The 17831-nt window shown below is 35.6% G+C and overlaps 1 protein-coding gene across 1 annotated transcript; it reads right to left on the reverse strand.

Moving 5' to 3' along the window:
• Window positions 1-53: 53 nt before the first annotated feature.
• On the reverse strand, window positions 54-15947 carry LOC122844035. Its single transcript, XM_044139239.1, has 15 exons — window positions 15875-15947; window positions 15428-15615; window positions 14019-14282; window positions 13436-13708; window positions 12889-13191; window positions 12461-12568; window positions 12266-12289; window positions 12107-12159; window positions 2931-3036; window positions 1955-2218; window positions 1457-1735; window positions 886-1194; window positions 490-591; window positions 294-311; window positions 54-188 (listed from the first exon to the last, which is right to left on the reverse strand). The coding sequence occupies exons 2-15, from the start codon at window positions 15471-15473 to the stop codon at window positions 160-162; spliced, it is 2178 nt and encodes a 725-aa protein (XP_043995174.1). The 5' UTR covers window positions 15474-15615; window positions 15875-15947; the 3' UTR covers window positions 54-159.
• Between the last annotated feature and the right edge of the window lie 1884 nt (window positions 15948-17831).

Consider the following 17831-nt stretch of genomic DNA (forward strand, 5'->3'; position numbering starts at 1 on the left):
TATATATTTATATATATATATATATATATATATATATATGTAAAACCAGAGAGTGAGAGAGAGAGATTATATCTAATATACATACAGTATATATGTTAAATGGACTTGTGATTGTGAATTCAGAGCAGGGTGCTACATTTCTTGATCCGGATTTTGAAGTCAGTTTCTCAGTGGTATGGTTTCAGACTCTGAGGAACCAAAAAGAGATAAAATATAAATAATCCCCTAATCTTAGAATTATTTCACAGAGAATTTGGTGAAACAAAAGAGAAACAAATTTCAGGCCTACGTACCAGGGGTGACTGGTCTATCTGAAAGTTAAACAAAAATGTGGGTTTCAATTTACAAATATGAAATAAAAATAGAGAAAATATTCATAATTTTTAAGGTTTCTTAATTCAATGTGAAAAATGGTATGGAAACAGTCATGTGTTTGCTGTAATCTTCAGATTACAGCAAGGTTAAATCATAATAAATACAAAATCTTACCATTCCTCTTCTTGAAAGCAGTAAATGCTAAAGCAGTGATTATGATGGAAATCATTGCAGAAATGACAGCAATGATGATGATTTTTCTCTGAGAGGATTCATCTGGTCAAAGATAAACCACAAAAACTGATCAGGTAAGAGCATCATGACTGGGTGAAGCTGTTGAATTGAGTCATTAATTGTCATATTTTTGTGTCAGATATTTGTTGGGATCTTATTATTTTAGGAAGAAGTAAATGTATAGGAAACTGGAATCAGTTTGTGTTGCGAACAGCTCCTACCCAAAATATTTCTGATGCTTTCCATGCAGAATATGTGCATAATTCTCCTAATTTTCTGCTTTAATCATCACACAACTGTGTTAAATACTAAAATATGTGATGCTGAGATACTTACCTTCACTCCGGTTGGTCTTGATTACTTCTTTATCCAGCTTGATCAGGATTTTGTCCTCAGCTCCAGTAAACTGAAACACACAGTCATACCTGGCCCAGTCCTCAGGTGGGATTGATGAAATATCCAGATCAACACGATACTGGAATGTATTATCCTCATTGTTGAGGATATCTCCAGGGTCCACACCCTCATGAATCTCCTCTCCATCCTTCCTCCAGAACATCAGGAATCTCTTTGGGTAGAAACCAGTAGCGTGACACCTGACTGGAGAGGAGGGAGTTTTCTGAAGGAGAGAAACTGAGGGGTAATCTGAACATGATGGGGGGAAACAGAAGAGGAAAGGGATTAACAGGTAGTAAGTGGATTATATAATCAGAGTCTTCATGTAAAATATGGAGAAAAATAAGAGGAAACTGCTTTTAGTAAACCGGTTTCAAAAGCAGAAAAACAGAGCACAAAAACATTAAAAATGTACCTGTTGAAAGAGACAGAAACATTGATAAACTGGGCAGAGAGAGATATAGATTATGTCTAATATACATACAGTATATATTTAGTGATCTATATGTACCTGTTCTTAGCAGAGTGCCATGTCCAGCATCCAATGTGTCACTGAGAATCTCATGGCATTTACTTGTGAGGAGATAAATGTGATAATGAATATATTCAATAAAATAATCCCAACTCTGCTGAAGGAAAACAGCCTTTTGTCTCAGAGGAATCCATTTCAAGCCTGTTAAATCCAATTCAATAAAGTCTTCTCCATCATATCCATACTTCAAAAAGCCAGTAACCTCTCTAGTTTCCATGTTCAGTTCACAGCCACCAATCCCCTGGAAAGTATGGATACCTGGAAAAAAAAAATATGGGGAAGCATAATGATAAACCGAAGATTAAAAAAAAAATACAGAACACTTTGACCACAAATAAAAAACAAATAGATTGAGGAAAAAAAACAAGAAACATGAGTTTAACAAGTAATTGATTTGTTGTTAGCTTAAATTGTCAAGCAAAATTAAGATTCATGTTCACTCTCAAAGAATTAGAATAATTAATAAACATACAGCACCTTTTCTTTGCTTCAATTTCTTCAGAAGGGCATCAATTGTACGTTTAAAGAAGGCAGGATTAGAGACAAAACAACCCCACTTAACAAACTCAAATAGTTGAGGGTCATTATTAAGTTTTTTGTGAAGCCAGTCTTGTTTTACTTCGATGATTTTCTTGCTGCAGTAAGCTATCTGGATATCATCGACTTCAGCGACTGTTTCAAATGCAGGGATGCTTGTGAGCCCAGTGGATCCAGTAAGGTAAATCTTTAGTACGTGTTTCACTGTTTGAAAAAAAAGGTAGTTTTGACAAATTATAGAACAAATTTTCTTATTAAGAAAACAACACATTTTCACAGTTTTCTTACTGAAGTTCTACTGAAAATCTTCACCAATATTTATATTCATGGTAAAAAAAAAAAAAAAAGTCTAAAAATCATACATACTATTTTATCTATCTAGATTTCTGGAGGGTATGAATAGTTTTTTGCAAACCTCAACAGGTGTGTTTTTTACACACATACAGTTTGAAGTTCTATTTAAATAATGTTCGAACCTTGAAAAGCAATAATAGATTGCTTTTATACAAAAGCATTACGATACAACCAAAATTTCTGTATGTTGGTCATAATGTTGAAACATTTCTGTAATCAACTGTTAGATTATGAATACTCTATGTGGTATGAATTCCAGCCAAAGAGAAAAAATAATGTACTGTCACAGCTTCTCAACAAAAAATAATAACAAACTCAAACAAATGAGGGGCGTGTTAACATCAGTTAAGAAGGGAAACAAAATCTTAAAGTTGTATTTTAAAGCTTATAGTCAATAAATACTTTGTTTTTCTTTAAATACACAAATACCATCTATACATTAGTAAACCTGATCTAATTGACCTTTTAATTATAAATACGTAACCTATTTACATAGAACCTTGATAAGTAAATAAAAAAATATTTGATGTAACAAAATTGATAATGTTTTATGTTTTCTTACCTGCAGATGTAGCATGACAAAACATAATAAGTATCACCAAACCCTTCATCTTGCTCAGAAAGCTGATTGTAAACAGAGATTCTGCAGAAAGTTTCAGTCGTTTAACCTGTTTGTTAAGTCCAGACATGCTTTCAGTTTTATGTTCTTGGGTGTGTTTAATGTGGCTGGAGGGAGTCAACGCTTGACTGAAAACTTGTCAGTTTGATTATTTAGTAACTATGGAGCTTTCCTTCATGATAAAACTCCAGTGGAATTTGACTTGTTATTCAAAGTTTTCTCACTTTTAGGAGAAAATGAAGCTGCTCAAGTGAAACTGAAAACAGCCGTAAAGCTGACCCTTGTCAGACCAAAACAGAAACAACAACACACTGTCTTAATTTGTTTTTCATTGTGTTCGGATCTTTATTTTTTCAGGCAGATAAAACTTATCTGATAAGAATGTCCTGGAAATGCAAAAAACACTGTTGAAAGCTTGCCAGCCCAGTTAATTGCAGTGCTGGAAACACAAAGACACACAACAAATAACCATGAATACACTCACTCACACTCACACCTGAGGGCATTATAGGCTAAATTCACACTGTAGCCTGAAGAGACCCAAATTCATTTTTTTTGCCTTTATGCGACATGCATCTAATCTTGTCATGACAATCAGACAAGATCAGATACATGTTGCATTTTTTTACAAATGCGACCCAGACTACTTTGATATGTGTTCCTAAATCTGATACGTGTCTGATCTTTTCAAATGTGACCTGTGTCTGTCCGGCCAGGTTGCATTCATCTGACCTATACGCCATTAATACTTGACAAAAGTCACTGTTCCGCATCCTGACACGCAGAAACAGAAATAAAAATGACAACCATGGTGGACAATAATGAGGATTAAGTTGTTAATGTGCTGGCTCCACCTTTAAGAAGGCAAGATATGCTCCATCAGAACCATTCATGTTTACTTCCACAAACACTGACCACGCTTGCTACATGTGGAGTTACTGCGTCCTGCGTGCTTAATCCTTGCATCACTACAACCTCCAGTACAGACAACTTTTTTAATCAATATTATAATATGAAATTAAATGTAGTTAGAAAACAGCTTTGAACCATTTAAAAATAAGCCAGACTCAAAGTATATTTTACATGGGCAAGTATTTGTTTTTAAAAAGGAAGACAGAAAAAGATCAAGCCTGAACCAAGAGAAAGAGCACAGCAAATAAAAACAAAAGCCAGGGTGGAGTATGTTACCTGTTTGGCATCAAATCCAGTTTGATGAGATCAGGTGTGGAAGATATGAAGGATGTTTACTAGACAGTTTCAGAAAACATTCAAAGTGAAATCATTCTTCAAAGTCACACAATCTGACAGGAAAGCATAACACCATAATTCTAAGATAATTAGAATGTGAACGTCTTCACATTCTAATTATCTTAAGAATGTGAGAACATTCTTAAGATAATTACAGATAAGTTGTTTTTCTCTCTTCCTTCTAGCACTATCACATGATCCAAAATAAGTCTTTTCAATGGAAAATGGAAAAATAAGTTACACCTTCAGAAATCAACAAATGACACTATAAAGCATATATTAATAACTCATTTTTGAATAATGTTCTGCTTCTCCTCCTCAAATGTTGCGGGAGGGGCAGGTAATGTAATTGAAGGCAGCTCTTGTTTCAAGTATCTGTGGTCATTTTGCATTTATCTATGGTTTTACACTCAGCCAAACAGATGAGATGATTTAACAGCTTGGTTTTCTAGAAAAGATGTGGCTTCATACAAACAAAATATTAATAGTGCTTACTCTCTGCAGGCTTCATCATCAGGTATAGTAACCATTTATGTATGGATGGGGATTTGTGTAGGCTGATGTTAACTGACCATATAAGTGAATAATCTAATATCTTTTCTCCACAGTCAAAAATTCATTGACTGTTTTCGCCATTATATCAGTTGGGATCAAAAATCTTCCAAATCTGTTTACAGTAGTAATTAACGACATCCAAGTGGATTACTATGACGGCAATGGAATTAGAAAACAAAGCTCAATTCTTTGGAAGAACATATCAGATTCCTATAAGTCGACTATATTCTCTAAAGAAGAATTAAACTCTCTGGATTCTACTTTGACCGAATACTTAAACCAGCTAAGTACCTTAAATCCAGATGAAGGTACTGTGCACTTATCTTACATTTAAATGTTAAATACTCTTTTTTTAAACAAGTCACTCTAATTTTCTAATTTTGTCTGTCTTAGCTGTCCATGTTTTACAGTGTATGAGCCAAAATGATGGCAGTACTTGAAGACTGGAGGTGCAGTGAGTCAGTGGAGGCCAGCCTGTCCTCAGGAATGATGGTCAGGATCCCAAGTTGTTACTTTTCAGAAGTGTGGCTACAATGGAGAAAATTTTATGAAACTAGACTTCAAAAATCTGACTTGGGTTACTCAGCATCCGTTGGCTAAAAACTTTACACTGTTATTGAATTTAGACCAGCAACCATTAAAGAACACAAAGGTGTTTCTGTCACTGACTTGCCCTAAGATGCTAAACGAGTTTTGAATCGCAGCGCTCTGCAGAGAGAAAGTATGTGGTGCATTATTTTATCAGCTTAATGCGGCATTCAGTTTCTGATTTTCTTCAGCATAAGATTTAATGTAGCACTAAATATCAATAGATCATAAAACTGGTTATTTTTTCACTTTACATCTGTTAACTTTCCGTAAGACAAAATAAGGACCAGCTTTTAGTGGCAAAACAGTAAACCAAGATAGAGACTTATTTCAGAAGCCCATGTGGTCAGAAAAACTTTGCTAAGGCATCTGCTTCTTGTCCAATCAGTTGGTGGATTTAAAAAAGTTAGGAAACCGATTGCCTCAAAATCTTCAAGTAAAGTAGCATATCTTCATTGTTATCGCTGCATTGTAAAATAACTATAAGTTCACTCAGATAAAGGCAGTAAACCTGAGTGCCGTTAACTCAAAATCATTAAGTTGGGTTAATTCAAAAAATATTCATTCAGACAACTCAGTGTGAGTTATGTCATTTAAGCAGTACTCATAAAAATAAGTTATACTTACACGTTTAAGAGTTCACATTACTTGCAAAATATCAGGAAACCGATTGCCTTGATATGTTCAAGTAAGATGAACCAAAAGTGTTAAGTTATTGGAACGAAGAGCCAACAGACAACAGTTTGAATGGAAAAAAATGTTTAATAATTAAACAAGTTTACCTTAAATACAAGGTTCTCAAGTGTGGTTACATACACACTAACCTGGAAACAAAGTTTTCCAAAGACTTTTTTAAGAAAAAAAATGACATGACTTTTTTTCTAGGGTAGCCTTCAATCTAATATTGAATCCTTCAAATGGCCCTCAGTCTTTAAAACTTTGAGAATCCCTGCGTAAATGTCTTTGTTGACTGGTGTGAAACAAAAACTCAATTCTCAATACTAAAGCCCAACATTTATCATAACATTGATAAAGTAAATAATGAAGTAGTGAAGTGAAGTAATGTTTCTCCTCATTAACATAAAACCATTTAGCAGTCTGCAAGTGCAATGATGCTCTCTCCAACAAAAAAGAATCAAACAAGAAATAAAAATCACTTTTCCAATAAGGGTAAAGGTATCAACGTTGATCCATAATGTCACATCACATTCACTAATTGCATCAGAAGATTTTTGAGTGATTGTATTTTTGGTTTAAGGGATTTATGTCCAAGTGACAGAAGCACCCTTTGGATGAAGTCAAAGGTGTACTTCAGTTGTTGAGGGTACTCCAAATTCAGAGAATAAATAAGTCCAAAGAGCAAACACATGGCATGTGGAAGATTTCCAAGATCATTCATGACAAGACTTCCTTCCAAAATGATGGCAGTACTTGAAGACTGGAGGTGCAGTGAGTCAGTGGAGGCCTGCCTGTCCTCAGGAATGATGGTCAGGATCCCAATGGGGGTGTGAGACACGTCTGGGTCTTTGCAGTCCTAACAACAATAGAAGCAACACCACAATTACATATCAACATAACACTTCTTTAGGGTGACCAGACGTCCTCTTTTTCCCGGACATGTCCTACTTTTCAGACCTAAAAAAATGTCCGGGGGGAATTTAAAAATCGTTAGGGATTTTGGTCAACTGCCTCAAAACACATTACATAGCTTACAGTGCATTGTGATTACATTGCCACTCCGTTCCACTACTCCATTCCAGGTTTCTTTGTATGGCAAAGAAATCGGTAGCACATGTACACACATGTGCTACCGATTTCTTGTGCTACCGCTGGTTTTACCCCCCCATCTCTACCCCCCCGTCTCCCCCATCTCCACCCCCCGTTGGCGCATGTGTGTCCAGATTCTACCCCCGCCAACAAAAAAAGAAGTGTCCTTTTCAGAAACCCAAATCTGGTGACCCTACACTTCTTCATCATGGCTGCTTCTCCTACAGTTTACAGCTGCCCTACCTATGGCAGTCTACTCATCATAAGCCTTCTATAACAGTACAGCGGCTTTTTTAACCCGCCAACATCTTTATCCTTATCCCTTTTCCTTTTTTTGTTTTGCGTCCCGGACAGCGTTTTTGCACTGCCGCTCCATCTTGTTGCCACTACATAAACATGATATTTTCGACTAACGTTAGTCCCAGGCATCGCTAAATCATTACACATAAAGTTAACCTCAAAACCTGGACTTACGGATGAATTATACGGCCGAGATAACGAATATAAGTTTGCTAAAAAACAGTGGGACTTACCGTGACAAAACTTAGCTGCAGCAACCGCCGTATTGTTGACAGTTTGGCGCTTCTTTCAAACACGTCGTCACTCGTCAGTGTCCAATGCGCATGTGCGTTCAACGAGAGCTGCCGAATGATGCCGAGTTTTTTGCTGGTTATGCAGATGCGTTTTGCTCACTCATAACTCCAAGTTCGGATTACTTGCCTCAGTAGAAAGTTGTCTTTGCTAAGTTTAAGTTAGTATAGTCAACAGAGTAAGCTGGAATGAGTTCAGGTCACTTTTCTTTTTGAGTACACTTTACTTTTACATTTTACAGTGTACAGCTGATCCAGAATGCTGCTGCTCGTGTTCTCACTAAAACCAGGAAGATAGAGCACATAACACCAGTTTTAAAGTCTCTCCACTGGCTCCCTGTAGCTCAAAGAATAGACTTTAAAATACTGTTGTTAGTTTATAAATCACTGAATGGTTTAGCACCACAATACATTAAAGATCTGCTGCTGTTGTATCAACCTTCCAGAACTCTCAGGTCTTCTGGTTCTGGTCTGCTCTGCATCCCCAGAACCAGAACCAAATGAGGAGAAGCAGCATTTAGCATCTATGCACCACAAATCTGGAACAAACTTCCAGAAAACTGTAAAACAGCTGAAACACTGACTTCCTTTAAATCTCAACTAAAAACCCACTTGTTTAGAGTTGTATTCGAAACGTAATCAATTGCAAATTTATTGACGGAATCTGACTATGTTGTGTTTTTATTGTTGATTCTGTTGCATTGTATTTTGTGTTTGATTTGATGTAAAGCACTTTGAAATGCCTTGCTGCTGAAATGTGCTATACAAATAAAGTTTGATTTGATTTTGATTTGATATCTTCGGTGGTTTGTGTCGTTGCAAACACGATAAGTAAATGTCTCCAGCATGGGCGTAGGTTTGGGTATGGACGGTCGTGACATGTCACGACCAATATTCAAGGGATATAAAATAGTCTAGACCAATTTTTGCCATATTAATAAAAATAAAAAAAACAACAACATATGTACTTTTTAACAATAACAAAATAAATAAACGAAAATCTACATTGATTAGTTTAATATTTCAATATACTACGCAGTGGTAGCATTCATTTTAAAATTCGCTGTTATGAACTATGACGACCCATGCCGCTATTGGCTCAAAGAACGTGGATCTACGTTCTTTGATTGGCTGCAACAGGCAGCGGCCAGCTGGCCACACGCGGAACGGAAGCTTGGTCCATGGTGCTGAAAGTGAACGCGTCTCCTTCTGAGTTTGACATTTATTATGAGTTTCCAAGACCATGTCGCCACCAAAAAAGAAAAGGACGACAGACATTAGAAGTTATTTCGCCACCTCGGCTGTAAGTACAGTGAGTGGACCCATAAGTTAGATATCTATCACGCAACGCATTTGTTGTAAAGTCCGGTGTTTAGTAAGGTCAGCACTGAATGTGAGGTCAGTAAGTTGTAAGGTCCCACCAAAACTTAGACCAAACCTACGCCCTTGGTCTCCAGTTGTTCCAGTCCTCATGGAAAATCTTCTAGATAATTCTCTGGAACTTTCAGGGAACAGGTACAAAATCAAAGCAGAAAAGATTTGGATCGACATAGTTAAATAATACAAATTCTATCTGTCCATGAATGCTGCTTTCTGGTGAGCTGCTGAAGAAAGTACAAATAACACTTTGAAACATTTCCATCAAGAAATTGCAGTGCTTCACCAGTGCTGCAAACAGAACCAGTTCTTATTGTTCTATTGATTTTTAAGTAAACTGAGAGCCAACTTATACTAATTGCACCATTAAACCCAATATCCTTCCAATCAGATGCCATCATAACATTTAGATTCCACCTGCTAAGAGGCAATAAACTTGTATTATTCTGATGCTAAGCTGACATTTCATAAAACATGAAGTGAGGGTCAATACATTTATTATCAGCAGTTGGTCATTTACTAATATATCACATTTATGTGATCTTGTAGAAAATGTAAATAGTGGAGAAGTTTAAGGACTTAGCCATAGGTATGCCATACAAAAAGATAAATAAGTAGATTGAATTAATTTACAATAGGGTTATTTAAATAGATGTATATGTAGCCTAGTACATATTGTTATTCATATACATTGTTTGTCACCCAGTTTTCCCTTTCTCTGTCACTTCTAAGACAGTTGACTGTTATTTCAGTTTTGAAATTTTCTTGGTCTATATTTCTGCAACTAACTGTGTATACTTTCTTTCATTCAATAGGATTTGCAACTAGCTCAGAGTGTAGGAATTTGGGTTCTGTGTGTTTATTTAGATCTCTGTGTTCTGTGGAGTCTCTGTGTTTTCCCAGCTACCCTTTGATTAGTTACAACTGTTTCTTGTTTCCCCTGATTGTCTCCCTCTGTATTTAAACCTACCTGCGTTCCTTGTTCTTTGTTGGTCCTCGTCTCGTCTTGTCTGGCATTGGATGTCTATTGTACAACCAGTTGCTACCAGTTATGAGTTCTTAGCCTTCTGCTCATTTTGTGCTGTCTGGACTCTGGATTGTTGTGTTTATCGTTAAATTCATTCAACAAATTCTGTTGCGTTTTCCTCAGCTCCTACACAGAGTGTATTTGCTTTGCTTTTTTTGTCAGCTAGATGAATGGACTGAATTGGACTGAACTTATATAGCGCTTTTCCAGTCATTTTGACCACTCAAAGCGCTTTACACTAGAGTCACATTCACCCAGTCACACTCACAAACACACCCATTCATACACCGATATGCAGATCGGTAGGCAATTTGGGGTTAAGTGCCTTGCCCAGACACATCGACATGTGGCAGGAGGAAGCTGAAATCGAACCTACAACCTTCCGATTGCAAGACAACTACTCTACCACAGAGCCACTGTCGCTGGAGCAATGAAAGTAACTGCTTCTGTTTTTTTGTGTATGCTGTGTCTTCTCTGCTCATGACAACCACTCACATTAATCATTTTTACTTTTAAAGTGGAGTTCTCCACTGTTTCTAAAAGCATGCTCACTTTGAGAGTGTGGAGTGAGAAAATGATCAAAGTCCAAACCTTGTTGAAAAGAGAACAAAACACAGCTTTATTACATCTGCGCAGATGGAGAACTCAGAAGAGATCTAACTAGACAAAGGAATCACCTCTCTATATATACTGTATACTGCCCTTCACACACAGAGTGGCATCACCAATATTCCCAAGGAGATTATCAGATTAATACACACAGAGAAAAAAAATGCAACCTTCAGTTAAAAATGGGTTTCAGGCAGAATATTCTGTGCCTAAAAATAATCGCTCAGCCGTGGGTCTGGTCTGTCCCTCCGGAGGTATGACAACGATTTATTTATCGCCTGTTGCTTGGCTTCTAACGCACTAAGGCAAACCGTGAAGGCCAGAAGAGAAACAATAATTCTGTAAGCTTGAGTGAGACATAAAAAACTGATTAAACATTGTAAGATTAATACCAAATAAACTTCTATTAAAAGTAAACACACTGTGAATAATTATTTTATTCCACAAGAGGTTGCTGCAAAGTCAACTACAGAGAGCTGTTGACTGTCCACTGTTGCTAAATGCTGATACAGGAGCAGTGATTGCTGTAAAGTCTGTGATTCTATGTACGGCAGGGATTTTTTCCTTAGAAACAAGCTTTTTTATGTACCATATTAAATAACTATCTTAACTTCATTGTTTATTTCATGGTGGAGACAAAAAAGTCAAACTGATTTGTTGGTAATATTTAATGAAAGACCCTTAAAGTATAACACAGCTGGATTTAGATGCACAGTTGTACATTGCTCATAAATGCCCAATTTGGAAAATGATCTCACAATCTAAGCTGCTAAAACATCAATGACAAAGTAAACAGCAAAAAGGTGGCAGAACAGAACAGAACATTGCACTTAATTAATTTCATTGTACTTTTAGGGAATTCAACATCACTTTCATTATATCTTTAAATTACATATATTTTTACTAAACATTATGCATATATCAAAATTGTTCCTTGTTCGGTTGAAACAGGTTAGGAAACAGGCTTCTTTATGTAAAACATTACTGCAATGCATTCCAAACATAGTATTGATGATGATGCACACAACATAAACATAGCTGCTAACTTGAAGTGAAAAGAAATGCTGTTTTATGCACATCCAGTTATACTTCTCCAACAAAATATACATTTATGTTAAGGCTTTTTACTCATCCTTATCAACTGCTGCCAATGAATGTGGCTTACAATACATGTAGGTAATAAATACAATACAGCATACAATTATTTTTAAAATACCAAAAAATAATGCATGTATGAATTCATCCTTAGAGGGATTTTATTTGTACAAATTAAATGGATGACAGGTACTAGTTTGATAAAGCCTAACATACTTTTTAATTTTATAAAGGCTTAAATGCCCACAATCCCATTAGGAGACCAAAGGCAATTCTTGATTCTCAAGTCCGTTTCTCAGAGGCATGTTTTCAGCATCTGAAGAACAAAAACATGCTGTTAATCTACTAATCTTAGAATTACTGCACAGATTATTTAGTGAAACATACATGTCAGAAAAAGACTAACAAAAGCTAGGACTTACCAGGGATGAGTTGTCTTTCTGAAACTAACACAGAAAATATGGGTTTCAAAATGCAAACATATAACACAACTTTAAAAGAGAAAATATCTATATTTTTATGTTTTCCTATTTAATGTTACATTCAATTTAAGAGTAATATTTTTGGTGTCTTCTTCAGTTTGTACTTTATTAAGTCCAGTTTTAAGATGCTCTTACCATTTCTCTTCTTGTAGGCAATAAATGCTAAAGCAATGATGATGATGATGATGGATATCACAGCAGAAATGACAGCAATAATGATAATTCTTTTCTCAGATGAATGATCTGTACGAAAACAAATTAGAATTGAAAAATGTTACATCAAGCCATAGATGTTATGATCATTGTCATATTTTAGTGAAAATGTCACATATTGGAATCTTTTTTTGTAAGAAGTGGTTCATAGAGTGTGATAAAATGACATCAGTTTTGCAAACTGATTCTCCCCAAACATTTTTTTGCAAAGCAGATATGAATCTTTCTGTGTAGAACATGTTTATTGTTTTCTAGATTTTCTGATTTAAGCAGTGTGTCAGCTTTATTACACACATCTAACAGTGTTAGATACTAATATCTGAGTTTGAGATATAGACATTTATGCTCACCCCGGTTGGTCTTGATTACTTCTTTATCCAGCTTGATCAGGATTTTGTCCTCAGCTCCAGTAAACTGAAACACACAGTCATACCTGGCCCAGTTCATATATGGGATTGATGAAATATCCAGATCAACACGATATTGGAATGTATTATCCTCATTGTTGAGGACATCTCCAGGGTCCACACCCTCATGAATCTCCTCTCCATCCTTCCTCCAGAACATCAGGAAACTCTTTGGGTAGAAACCAGTAGCGTGACACCTGACTGGAGAGGAGGGAGTTTTCTGAAGGAGAGAAACTGAGGGGTAATCTGAACATGATGGTGGGAAACAGAAGAGGGAAGGGATTAACAGGTAGTAAGGACAATGCAGAGCAAGTTTGTTAGAAAAGAAGAGAAAGCTACTTTTAATTAAATGTCTTCAAAAGCAGGAGAAAAAGTTGTACAACAGCATAAATATTATTGAAAATGTAATTTTATAGATAACACTTGAAAGACAGAGACAGATTCAATGTTGATGCACTAGAAGTACATGCAGTCAGCTGATGAACTGTACCTTTTCTAAACAAATAGCCATCAACCAAGGAGTAATTAAGACCTTTATAGCATAGATTTGTCAGCATATCTCTGTTAAAAATGAGATCTTGTGTATCCATTTCCCAAAGCTGTTTGAGAAAAAGAGCCTCTTTTCTCAGTGCAATCCATTTCAGTCCATTTAAATCAAATTCAAGAAAGTCTTCTCCATCATATCCATACTTCAAAAAGCCAGTAAACTCTTTAGTTTCCATGTTCAATTCACAGCCACCAATCCTCTGGAAAGTATGGATACCTGGAACAAAAATAATATTTTGTTGTCTAAACATAGCTTTAATAACATGGTGGATTTTTAAACAATATTAAAATGTAGAAGTGATGAAATGTTGAAAACAAATATTATCTTGAAGTTGGAAGTACAATGATTGAAGATTTTTAAAAATTACAGAACATTTTGACCATAAAATGAAAAACAAATTGATTAAAAAAACAAACAAGAAACATGAGTTTAATAAGTTATTGATTTGTTATTTTAAATTGCTAAAAATTAAGAATATTTATCATATTGCTATGAGATAAACTACTAATTAATAAATGTACAGTACCTTCACTTTGATTGAATTTCTCCATAAGCTCAGCAATCATATGTCTGCAGAAGGCAGGATTGGTGATAAAGCAAGTACTTTCTATAAACTCAAATAGTTTTGAATCATCACTAAATATTTTCTTCAACCAGTCCATTTTTAAATCAACTATTTTGTTGTTACAGAAAGCTCCTTCGACGTCATTCAATTTTAAACCAATTTCAAATACAGGAACATTTCTGAACCCAGAAGATCCAGTGAAGTAAATCTTCAGGAAGTGTGTCTCTGTATGAAAAAAATAAATATTTTATTATTAAAAAAAAACCCATACCATCCTCTTGCTGTTGTGCTTGAGTGAAAATATTTGCTAATATGTATATTCACTTTATATCTCTCAATTTCGTTTGCATGTTTCTTTAATAAATAATGACATGAATTTAACAGACTTACACATAAGGTTAGATTTATATTTTTTTTTCAGGACCAGGTGAAGAACAGATGATTTGTACATAAAAAATAACACAAAAAATTGCTTTTAAAATTTTTTTGTACTTAACATTTTGTTACATTATTACAAAAAAAATAAAATAAAAATACCAGCCATAATGAGAGGATAATGTATAGTCATAAATTCTCAACTAAAAATATTTATCAATATATATGTGCATTCTGTGTATGCCAGGTAAATACTAAGAAAGAAACTGAGGGGTAATCTGAACATGATAGTAGAAAACAAAAAAAGGAAGAAACAAAGAGTCTTCATGTAAAACACGAGGAAACTGCTTTTAGTAAACAGGTTTCAAAAGCAGAAGAACAGGGGACAAAATATAACTGTCAGACAGAAACATTTGATACATGTTGATAAACTGGAGGTACATTTAGTGATCAATAAGTACCTGTTTTTAACAGATTGCCATATCCAGATATCAAAGGAAGCATTGAGAACATAGAGAAATGTTGGTCGTAATGTTGAAACATTTCTCTATTCAACTGTTAGATTATAAATACTCTGTTGTATGAATTCCAGCCAGAGAGAGAGAATAATGTACTGCCACAGCTTCTCAACAAGAAATAACCAAAAATCATCAATATAATATTGTCAAAGAAATACTGTTATCAATGAAAAAGACAGCTATAGAAGAGGACCACAAATTCTGCAGTTACATGAAGAGAAACAGGAACAAAAGAGGAGTGTGATAACATCAGATAAGAAGGGAAGGACAGAGATACAATTGTAATTTAAAGCTTATAAGTCAATAAATATTTTGTTTTTTGAGATACACAAATACCATCTATACATTAGTAAACATGATCTAATTGACCTTTTAATTAGAAATTAATTGACTTTTTTTCTATTTACATAGAACCTTGATAAGTAAATAAAACAATATCTGGCGTAACAAAATTTAAATTGTTTTACGTTTTCTTACCTGCAGATATAGCATGACAAAACATAAGTATCACCAAACACTTCATGTTGCTCAGAAAGCTGATTGTAAACAGAGATTATGGAGAAAGTTTCAGTCGTTTATGTTGTTCACACGTCTGGGATTCGGAGTGACAATGGTGATCACAGAATGTGCTGGATGTGTGTGAATTGAAGTGTAGGTGTGTGGTTCTACAAAGAAAACGAATAAATACAAATTATAATTCACCATGAACGCAGATACTCATACAAACATATTCTAATCATATTATTTGCCGGTTTCATTAATAGTCTATTAAGGTTAAATAAAGTAAAAGAAAGCAACTAAACATAATATAGTTTACCATTTTAAAATAGTAATTAGCTAAAAAAAAAGTCTGACAACAGAAAATGTTCAAAGTACTAAAGTACACGTATAATTCCACTCAAATATAAATACACTGCAACCTACCACTCATATGGGCGCACACTCGAACGAAATCGCAAAACCATCCTCAAACACCACGTCCGCTGACCTGCACGGCATCTCAAACAATGTTTTGGTATGAAAAAGAAACACTGCCCAAAAACGGCCGCGCCACCTGGTGGCGAAGCTAGGAACTACAACATGACCTTCAGAACAGTTTAACCTGTTTGTTAAGTCCAGACATGCTTTCAGTTTTATGTTCTTGGGCGTGTTTAATGTGATTGGAGGGAGTTTGATTATTTAGTAACTATGGAGCTTTCCTTCATGCTAAAACTCCAGTGGAATTTGACTTGCTGTTTAAAGTTTTCTCACTTTTAGGAGAAAATGAAGCTGCTCAAGTGCAACTGAAAACAGCTGTAAAGCTAGAGCCTTGTCAGACCAAAACAGAAACAACAACACACTGTCTTGATTTGTTTTTCATTTTGTTTGGTTCTTCATTTTTTTCAGGCAGATAAAACTTGTTTGATAAGAATGTCTTGGCAACACAAATAGAAAGCTTGCCAGACCAGTTAATTGCTGTGCTAGAATCACAAAGACACACAATGAGTAAACAATGCATACACTCACTCACACTCACACCTGAGGGCATTTTAGGGTAAATTCACACTGCAGCCTGAAGTGACCCAAATCCTTTGATCTCTTTGATGAGAAGTTTTCAATTGAAACAAAGAAATCCCTGTGCTTTTTGTAAGATTCAAACCAGCTAAGCACTGGACCAGAGAGTCCGACCCAACTCTCCAGTCGATTCAGTAATATGTCATGGTCAACAGTGTCAAAAGCTGCACTGAGGTCCAACAGAACCAGCACTGTGGTTCTCCCACAGTCCGTATTTATATGGATGTCATTGAACACTTTTACCAGGGCAGTTTCTGTGCTGTGGTGAGACCGGAAACCAGACTGGAAGGAGTCAAAGCAGTTGGTTATCGTTAGGAAGCTATTTAACTGTTTACACACAACTTTTTCAATAGCTTTACTGATGAATGGGAGGTCAGAGGTCAGAGGTCGGCCTGTAATTCTGCAGTAGTGATTTGTCTAGATTGTTCTTTTTTATCAGTGGTTTGATTACTGCCGTTTTCAAAGCCTGGGGGAAAACGCCTGATGAGAGTGATGAGTTACTATTTGGATCAGATCAGTAGCAACAACAGGCAGGACTTTCTTAAAGAAATGTGAGGGTAGAACATCCAGACAGCAGGAACTGGAGCTTAATTGACTTATAATTTCCTCTAGGGTTTTATAATTAAGTAGTTGAAATTGGGTCATTTTTCCTGTATTTGTTTTGTTTGGGCACAGCGTTGGTACTGACTTTATAGTGGATGTGCAGATTAATCCTCTGATTTTTTGAATTTTCTTTGAAAAGAAACTGGAAAACTGGTTGCAGGCGGCATTAGACTGAAATTCAGGTGGGAACGTGATAGGAGGGTTTATGAGCCTGTCAACTGTTGCAAATAAAGCTCGAGCATTGTTAATGTTTTTGTTTATGACATCTGCAAAGAAGGCCTGTCTTGCATGTTTGAGTGTTAAATGATAGTAACGTAGATTTTCTTTATAGATGTCATAATGAATGTGAAGTTGAGTTTTACGCCATTTTCGTTCTGCCCTACGGCAGAGTTGTCTTGCAGATCTAACTGTTTGTACATTTCTCCATGGAGATTTCTTCTTACCAGACACAACCTTCATTTTAATTGGGGCAATGGAATCAATGATATCTGAAACTTTAGACTGAAAATCATTTACCAATTTATCTACATCATTACAGCTTAAGAGTGAGGAAGAAGAGTAGATTTGATGAAATGTTTCTGCTGTGCTTTCAGTGAGAGAACGTTTTGTGATGGTTGCTGTTTGTCCAAGTGGGTTAAAAGATAAAGAACTTTCAAAGATAACAGTGAAGTGATCCGACACTTCGCTGTTAGAGACATTAGAGACATTGGAAATATTCACACCC

This window comes from Gambusia affinis, linkage group LG14, assembly GCF_019740435.1.
Source record: "Gambusia affinis linkage group LG14, SWU_Gaff_1.0, whole genome shotgun sequence".
Classification (NCBI taxonomy): domain Eukaryota; kingdom Metazoa; phylum Chordata; class Actinopteri; order Cyprinodontiformes; family Poeciliidae; genus Gambusia; species Gambusia affinis.

Bases quoted from the DNA above. Each gene is read 5' to 3' on its own strand.
- LOC122844035 (XM_044139239.1), bottom strand. From the start codon at position 15,473: ATGAAGTGTTTGGTGATACTTATGTTTTGTCATGCTATATCTGCAG. The intron at 13,192-13,435 runs GTACAGTTCATC...CATCATGTTCAG, and splicing joins TGGCTATTTGTTTAGAAAAG to ATTACCCCTCAGTTTCTCTC. The intron at 1,736-1,954 runs GTGCTGTATGTT...TTTTTTTTCCAG, and splicing joins GAAATTGAAGCAAAGAAAAG to GTATCCATACTTTCCAGGGG.